The 9,520-nt window shown below is 40.6% G+C and overlaps 1 protein-coding gene across 2 annotated transcripts in view; it reads right to left on the reverse strand.

Moving 5' to 3' along the window:
- Positions 1-9,520, reverse strand: part of VAV3 (vav guanine nucleotide exchange factor 3) — a 310,644-nt gene that overhangs the window by 51,634 nt on the left and 249,490 nt on the right. For both annotated transcript variants that reach the window (XM_039841025.1, XM_039841026.1), the window contains one exon: positions 2,121-2,257. In XM_039841025.1, coding sequence (XP_039696959.1) covers positions 2,121-2,257 — 137 coding nt within the window. The remainder of the gene's footprint in view (positions 1-2,120; positions 2,258-9,520) is intronic.

Here is a 9,520-nt window from a genome sequence, read left to right on the forward strand (position 1 = left end):
ACCCCAGTGTTGGCGAGGATATGGAGCGGCCAGAACTGTCATACACAGCCAAAGTCAAATCACTTAGAAAAATGGTTTGGTAGTCTCTCAGAAAGTTAAACATACGTCTACATATGATCCACCTTCCCCTGTCAGTATTTACCAAAAAAAACCACGAAAGCATATGTCCATACGAAGACTTATACTTGAATGTGCATAGAAGTTTTACTTCTAATAGCCAAAAACTGCTAATAACCTGAAAGTCCATCAACAGGCTAATAAACTGTGCTATATCCCTACATGGGATAATCAGCAATAAAAAGAAAGAACTTATTTCACTTAGCATAATGTCCTCCAATTTCTTCCATGGTTCTTTCTTTTGTAAGTCTGAATAATATTTAATGGTATGTATACACCACATTTACTTTATCCATTTGTCCATTGGTAAGACATTTAGGTTGCTTGTATGTCTTGACTCTTATATGAGGTATCTAAAATAGTCCAACTCATAGAAACAGAGAACAGAATGGTGGTTGCCAGGAGCTGGAGGAAGAGGGATTAGTTAAAGGGTACCAAGTTTCAGCTATGTAAGATGAATAAGTCCTAGAGACCTACTGTATATCATAGAGTCTATAGTTACTAATACTGTATTATATATTTAAAAATTTGCTAAGATGGTAAGCTTTCTTGTCACACATACAAACAGAAAAGATGGGAAGAAATTTTTTAAAGTGATGGATATGTTTATGGCAAAAATTATGGTGATGGTTTCGAGGATGTATTCTTATCTTCAACCTCATCAAGCTGCATACATTACATATGCACAGCTGTTAAAAAAACTGTTTTTTTAAAAAATGGTGCCAGTGCTCCCGGTAGGAACAGTTTCTGCAGGGGACCGCATCGTGAACACAGCGTGAGGAAGGAGGGGCAGAGTGGAGAACGCTCTCTCGAGAAGCTCGGCTTTGGGAATGGGAGAGGGAGAGGATCAGAGGGAGTGAAGGAGTGGAAGGTTGACGTAATCAGACAAAAGGCTGGGTTACACGTGTTCTAAGCTGGGAGGAGCTTGAGTGTATGTGTGTGGGTATATGCAAGGGTCAAGAGCCAGCTGATGAAATATGGCATGGAAAATCCAAGAAGAAAGATAAATCTCAAATAAGACGTGTCTTATGGGTACAAATGCAGGTATGGGTCGGGAGAGGCAAGAGTGGACCAAAGAGTGAGCAGGCTTTAAGTCTGTCATTCTCACTTTTGTGGGGAAGGCTGAGACATGACATGAGAGGAATAGGTGGAGTTCTGGAAAAGTCATTGGCTACAGCAATTGCAATATGATTGAAGATAAATGTTCAGTCTAGGAGCATTCTTCGGCAACAAGATGACAGACAATAAAACAGTCGTAAGCAAATAAAGCAGGCATTGTTTACACATGGATTATTATCCAGCAGTCCTTCTCTGCTACCTCTCTAACCCTAACCAAATTCCACTCATGTGCTACAGATTTTGAACAAACTTTTTAATTCTGTTGAAAAATATTTCATGTACATGAAAAAGAGACTAATTTAATGAATAGCAATATTCCGCCATCCAGCTTTATCAAATCTTCACATTATGCCATATTCGCCTCATTTAACAAAATCCTTGAACCAAACACAGGCTTACTGGACAAGAGAGATTTCATCACCAGCCAGCATCGACATGCTCACTTACTTTTCACATTTCATGTATTTCATGACTAACACCAGAGAACCGCTGGGAACTTCAGGCAATACTGTGGGTAGGGGCAAATCAAATATGGCCAGAAATGGCCACCGGTCAAGCTAATTAGGTAGTTCCCCCTAAGTAAACTGTTAATACATTAAAGCCATGCAAATCAGATCATATCTACAGGTCCTAGGTTTGGAAAAAAGTGCTCTCCCAAATTATGAATTTTTAATAAAAATGGTAATTATGATTCACAGCACTGACATACTCATTGCCACTTTCGCATTGGTAAAATAAGGAAGGCTATAAAAAGTATCTTTTCCCGCGTCGTGTAAAATTTCTGAAGCTGAAAGCATGCAATCGGTCTCTAAAGAAAAGAGTTTTATTCTTTAAGCGGTAATAGGTCATTCATTAAATCTACAAAACTGTAATTTAGATAGTACCTGCCAAAACAGACTGTGTGCGTCTCCTCTCAGAAGTTCAACTGTGTCCCCTGCCTGGATGTGTAACGGGGGTCCTTCATGAAGACCCGGGGGTGGTGTCCCAGTATAGTTCCTAATGACCTGCATCTTTGGTAAACCTGGAAATAAGGAACACAACTTTTAGAACTGAGAAAATAATGAAGTGTCAAGTCCAAGTGTACTTAAAACAAAAGAGCCATTGTTAACATTAAAAAGTTTTAACCAAGTAAACATTTGAAGTCACTACAACAGAATGCCATTCACCCTTCTCATAATTTGAGATGGTAACGCAACGAGACACATATGTTTCCCCTGAAACCTCATATGCTTTTCCTCTCCCTCACCATCCAGCTATTTTTAGTTGAAAAAATATTTCTCTTTCAGCTGATGCTTGCTTCATAAAAAACACATCACGTACAGTTTAATGGAAAAGAATCAATTTTTTCATCAACTCTATCCTTTCTGCCTATTACTTTCCTCTTGGGCATTGGCTGATTTCATCACTAAGGCGGCTCACCCTTTCTGTGTATGTATCACATTGCCCGGTATAAGGCTCATATCTTAAGGTTATCTTTGTAATTCAAAAGCAAATATGTGATGGATGTGCCACTGCAATACTTAAGACATTTATACGGAGAAATTCTTCAGGCTCAAATTTAGGCTTGCAAAACAGACCCAATAAAGGGAACATGTCTAAGCCAATAGCAGCAACAATACTTGAAATACAGATCCGTCTCCTTTTCTTTGTATTTCTTTGAAGTTGCGACAAAGGCCTTCGTTTAATATTTCATTTTTGAGAGCAGTAGCTTCAGTTGCACGTGGGCCATGGGCCTAATTGCACCAATAATGCCACAAATGGACAACCCCACGGTCACCTTTTCATTTGGAGGTGAAACTGTTCCCTCCTATAAGAGAGATCACCCATAAACATGATATTTACCGCTCCTTCAGGAACTCAAGTCATTGCTAATTACACTTCAAGACTTCTTATTCTAATAAGTGCCCCTGGTGACGCATAACTGGCTGAAAATCCTGCACAAAATACAGAAAGGAGGATGTCGCCGAGTTCTAAATGTCCAGGCTACCTAAAAAAGACCCAGTAACCACAGGAAATGCTCCGGCAAACGGTATAATAAAGTCCTCAAAGATCGTTTTCGAGAGCTCCCCAGAGGGGAGAAAACAAGTTTTGTACGTTACACAGAACTGAAAAATTTCAGTTAACACCTTCTTATCAATCCAGTCAATCAGATGGCAGAAGGGCTAAAAAATACACTGCGCCCTTCGCCCCAATTCGGCTGCTGCAACCGCCGAGGCGTGTTAGGAGTTGCCACGCCACCCCTTCACCTCAGTTCTTGTGCCACAGGACCCGTGGGGCGATGGCTCTAATCCCACATCTTTCCTGGAGTGTTTCCCTACCAGATGTTATAAGGTGGAGCCCTTACACAAACAGCAGGCTTTGTTGTCCTTCCCAAAAACAACACTGGACAGGAGAACTCTCCTCAGTGAAGTGTCTGTCAGACCTGCTCTTGGCGCACTGCGAATGCCTTAGGTAGAGAAAGAGCTTACTTTACACTTTCTGTGAGGTTCTTATTGTTAACTTAAAACGATATCTAAATATCCTGTGCATATAACAGTTGATTTAGAAGTTCGATACATGGAAGAGGATGCAGGCTAACGTAGAATTTCTTAGATGGGAGTGTGGTTTCCATGACAGTCACTCCTTGGGGGGTGGGGGCAGGGTTGGCCTCAGTTTTACTAAGTATTTCTAGAGCAAGAAAAGTAGTTCATTCAGTCAGCTCCCTTGATAATTCTGTTTTTATGCCAATTTTTAAAACGAAGACTGAAGGCAAAAAACGAAGAGTTTTTAAACCTGAAATCGCTGCTGTGGCCTCGAATAATAGGGCCAGTCGAGTGCTCAGAAGGGCCCTGGCCTTCACTGCAGTTGTCTCAGGACAACTGCAGGACAAAAAAGCAGTGCCATGTGACAAATGGTCGGAAACAGCACGGTTTTTTTTCATTGCTAACACGCCCGAGTTAGTCATACTCAACAAGAAATGACTGAAAATGCATAGAGCACTTAGGAGAAAACATTAAGTTCAGTGACATTCCACCTACTAACTCTAGATTAGAGATTAGAAGATAGAATTCCCAGGCTATCTAAAAAGGCTGTAAGGTATGAAGCAAAGTTGCCTTCTTTGTCTTTTTGGATGAACTGGAATGCCCATAACTCACGGCCCAGTAAAACCATAACCTTTAAATTGAAAATAGTACATAAATATACTTTAGTCAAAAGTGAGACCTAATTAGTCTTAGGACTTACTTAGGAATAAGTAGTCTTCAGAATGATGGACTTGGTTTTTATAGTTTTGCCTATTTCTAATTTTTTCATTTACTCGAACTTTTCTGCTATTACTTTCTTCTTGGTTATGAGCTTCGTTTGGGAAGGTGATCCAGCAGCATACGAGCATAGTGTATGTCGCTAACTTCATTCCTAACGGAAAAATCATGTGACCTTTTCCAAGAACGATGGTTGAGGCCAGGTCGTAACCAAAAAGACATTGCCTGAATTCAGGCACAAGTGACTTACAAATTACAGCATGTACTTGACTCTATGCTTTACTTTGTGGGATGAGGTATGCGTTTATAACATAATGGAATTCTTTTTTTTTTTTTTTTTTTTCAATACCTAAGTTAGGCAATTCTGTACAGCTATTTGTGATTGGTCAGCACTTCCCATTTCAGGATGATCTGTTGTCAGGGCTACAGAGGTCAAAGGATGAAAGGAAGAAAGCAAGGGCACAGAGACTTGACGGATTCGGACACTCTGCCCCTTGCCTCTGATGCCTGCGTACAGCACCAATGCGGTGAATGCTTGTTTTCCAAAAGGCCCCTTTATAGTCCTTTCTTTGATTAAAAAAGACGCAGTAACTTTGCTAAGAAGGTGAATACGATCAGATTAACTATAGACAAAAATGCAATTAAAATAAGAAGAGAAGTGGGTTAAGTTTTGTGTCGGTACTCGACCATCGACATACGTGTTAAGACAACCTACTGCCACAGCAGGCATCGCACCTCATAAATAAGATCAAGAATGAAGGAGAAATTAGGTTTACAGATGCTCCTATTTCGAATAGCCATTTTGTGTTGATTTAGTGTATGTTTTTGTCTCCCCTTGTAAAATATCCCCAACAGGGTTTTAACTGCTGTTCAAAACTGTCCAGGACAGAACATTCACTAGTCATCCCTATGACAACTCAGTCATGGCTGCATAGTTTGTGAACAAGCTATATCTGAAACTTACTCAAAATCACTCTCTCTGTAACTTCTCTCCATTGTCCCGCCTCCTTCTATTTGGATTTATGCTGAAGAAGGCAAATCTCCTTTCTTATAAATTAGCCTTTCAAAATCTATTCAGGCTTAAAATCCCTAGTTCCTTAAAAAAAAAAAAACTATGCATATTTTCCTTTGTTATCCATGCTTTAAGGAATTCTGAGATGCAAAACAGTATACAATCACAAAAGCAGAATGGCAATCTCCCTCACTAACACTGACCAATCAGAAATGGCCAAAAGTTATTCTAAAAACTGATTTAAAAAATATAAATTCCATTATAGTATCTACTCACAACTCATTGCAGAAAGCTGCTTCTTTCTCTTGGGTAAACACAGATCCAACAGCTTTTTACTTTGTTTCGGAATTGCATTTACAATGGATGTGTTGGTACATTTGCAGGGTTGCTCATCAAAATCTAAAAATGTATACTGCAACTATCTTCAGATATTAAATTCAGGATAATCATATGTAGTTCCAACATTACAGTTAAGCAATCTTGGAAGTCCACAAAACTTCATGTAATCAATTATCTTTCTCTAAGGGAATATTATTAAAATGGCCAAGGCAAAATTAGATCTTCTGCCAAATGTCTAGTTATTTCAGCTTGTTAAATTCTCTATAATAAAAGCTTTGCTGTACAGCTAACTATATCTTTAAGATACAACTTGTGAACAATTTTCCCTTTAACTTCTGTTCACACTAGTAATTATGCTTAGTCTTAAATCAGACAAGGTCTCCAAGTCGGTCTTAGGCATGAAGAATTAACAAACGGAAGAATCAGCAATATTAAAATGACGATTATACTGTAGTAATAGTCACAGGGTTCTGGTTAAATAAAGCCGAAGCCGATGTCATTCTGTGGAACATCAGAGTTTCCCAAAACAATACAAAAGTATTTTTAAAAATGAAATTGGAAGCAAGATTTCCTTTCAAATCCGAATTCGATGCCACTAAGAGTGACATAGGCCAAGAAATTTTAAGATGTGCTTTAAAAAAAAGAAAAGTTAATTCCAGGGAGAATCCTATTAGAAAGTGCCTGTGGAACTCTATGGAACTGCCAGTGCCTGCCAGTGCCTGCCAGATATAAACTATTTCACTGACAATTTTCACATAAACCCACAAACTTCAATGAACCTAGCCCACTGGACCAGTATCAACCACCGCGGCTTCAAAGAAGAGCCACTGCCATCAGATAGATTGGTATCTACGCACGATGCTGACTTTACTGCCCTGAGTGATGCGCTTCGTTAGGGCAACAAATTAGAGGAGAGTGTTGTGCACGAGATAAATGGGCTGCCAGTAACGTGCTGGCCTTTCATCGCTGAGGTCTAATTTAAAATTTAAACCTGGCCATATCAAAAAATTAAGCTTGCTAGTTTCACGAGATTTCAAAAGATGTAGTTGGTTTATCCTGGGAAACTGATCTCAAGCGTAACATATTCACTCAGCCCCTAAATATCTCGAGCACTCCCTAAGTGCTGGGCCTGATGCTTCGAACACAGAGCCAGGGCATGCTTCCTGCCCGCGCCGAGCCTCTAGTCTGCTGGACGGACCGGTGAACTCGAAGACAGCGACAGAATCGGGTGTGAGCTCTCGTCCAGTGGGAACTTTTTCGAAATATGCCCATCAATAAAAATTTCAGGTAATTTTTTGGTAAGTCTTTTGTAGGAGCCTGAAATATATATATTTTTTTTTCTACAAGTTTCCAGGTGAGGTTTGCAAATCCTAACCAGGTTTGGGGATCGCATGCTTGTGAGTGAGTCCAAGAGCAAGGTGTCGTGACCGACATCCACACGACATCCACACTAGCTTCGGAGAAAACTACAGGAAATAAGTGCTGCCTGGCACTGTGCCAACGAAATCCTCCTTAAATTAACATTGGGCTCTTTGTGATACAAGTTAACGATCTAACCATCAGGTCTGATGGCCAGGCTGAGCAGACCAAGCAGCTGGCAAGTCAAGGGGTCTGGGATGCTGGATGTTGGCCTTGCCCTGCCCACCTTATCTTCTAGGGCTCTCTCCAACTAAGCAATGCTCTCTCATTCATTTGTTGGTCTTCACGGAGAAGCAAAAGGAGCCTTATAATGAAAACCATCTGTTACAACAGAAGCAGACAATTTGGTGGAAAAACAAACAGGTCTAAAAGAACTAATTGTTCACAGAGGAAACACTCCTCCATCAATTATTTCTAAAATTTTCACCCAGAGAAGGCTATTTTACTTTTAAAAATGATGATGAGTCAAATGAAGAAAATAACACTGTCATTGCTCATATAAAAACAAGGATCAGGCAGAGACGCCCTCCTCCAAATTTATGAACGCTGACTAAGCGCTCTTTGGCGCCACCTGCTGGAGAGTCAGTGATCAAGGGTGAGAGGTATCATGCTGCCTTCGGAAGTTTTGTTTCCATTTATAAAAAGGATCTTACAGGCTCCCATATATAAACGAACTATACGATGTCTATAAAAATATAAAATTCCGTGTTATTTAAAAATCCATGTAAATTTAACATTCTCTTCTATCAAATAAGTAGGTTTTAGTGAAAAATGAAAATGTTTCCCTAAAACACTGAAATAAGATCCAAGCTCTAGGAGAACATGCCATGTGTTTGTCAGACTTCTAGAAAATGGGAGGGGGCCGGCTGGAGGAAGGCAGACCGAGCTACCTCAGCTTCTTCTCTGAGGATAGGAAAAGAATCACAACTGCTCAATTTCAAAGTAAGAGCATTAACACCTAGTCCAATCATCTCATTGTCTACCTATCAAACTAAGAACTAAAGAGGTGAATAAACTGTCAAGAGTCAAAGAACTAGTTTGGAGGCAGAAATAAAACTTGAACCACACTTCAGTGACATCTAGTTCAGTCCTCCCAGATGCACGCTAGCCACTCTGTGGAATGTTCAGAGCACGAGGCTGTGGCAGAGAAGAGGTCACTTGATACCAAATGACATGTGTTTGGGGATCATGAATCCCTGCTGGGTATCCAGTGTTATCTTGGGGAGCAGGAGAAAAAGAGGAAATACTCTCCATGGAGTGGTGAAAGGCTGAGAGGTCCCCAAGCAGGAAACAATAACCCCCACTGGTGAATTCCCAGGACAGAACCTCAAAGCTCCTCCACTTGAAAAAAATAAATAAATACTCTACTTGACACTCTATGGAACTGACAGTGCCTGACACGTCCACATGCAGTTCTGTGACTCTGTGGACAAGTGGCCACATGTCATTCTTTCTACAAAAAGGTATAATCACTTAAACCACATCATTCTGTTTTTCTGACCACACCCGAGTGGATCAGGGATGGTGACTAAGCCCAAAGTTGCAATAAAGAGGCGAACATGTGAGAACATGTGAGAGGCCGAGGAGAAGCCTGAAGGGAGACGGACTGAAGGGGCAGCCTTCACTGGAGGAGGAGAAATAAGATGATCGAATTTGCTCCTACGGAACATGAAAGCAGGAGGCAGATCTGGAAGTCAGCAGGGAACAACGGTTTCTGACTGCTGAGGAGAGACGCCAGCGATCGCTAGTTTCCAGAACTGCTGGTCCTGGAAGAGTCGCATCGAGCCTGCTGTGCTCTTCTCCTTCACGGAAGGTACTGAGGTCTGGAGTGACTATTGAGAAGACTTCCTGGGCTGTTTTCTTACCGTCCTGGCAGAAACCCCCGGCCCCAAAGAAACTGAGACTATTTCTTTCTTACAACGAAAATAAATCTTTTACAATCCAGTCCTAAAGGAAGTCTAAGGGATAAGATAAAGTAAAAGTGAAAATGATTAAGGGCATTTTGCAATAACCTAGTTTTCATTCTTTGTTCAATGAGTTCATTCCTTTACTCAACAAATATTTACAGGTTACTCATGCGCAGGTACTGGCCCGGGCACTGGGGATGCGGTCAGTAAGACTGGCGTGCTCCTCCTTTGTAAAGCTCATATTTTAGTGAAAAAGATGAACATAAAAACAAATGAACGAATGTGATAATATCCTACACAAGTATTATAAAGAAGAATTTAGAAAACAGGCACTGGATTAGAGAGTGACCAAGGTGTTTGTGTGTGGC

Source organism: Pteropus medius, unplaced genomic scaffold (genome assembly GCF_902729225.1).
Source record: "Pteropus medius unplaced genomic scaffold, Ma_sr-lr_union100, whole genome shotgun sequence".
Classification (NCBI taxonomy): Eukaryota; Metazoa; Chordata; class Mammalia; order Chiroptera; family Pteropodidae; genus Pteropus; species Pteropus medius.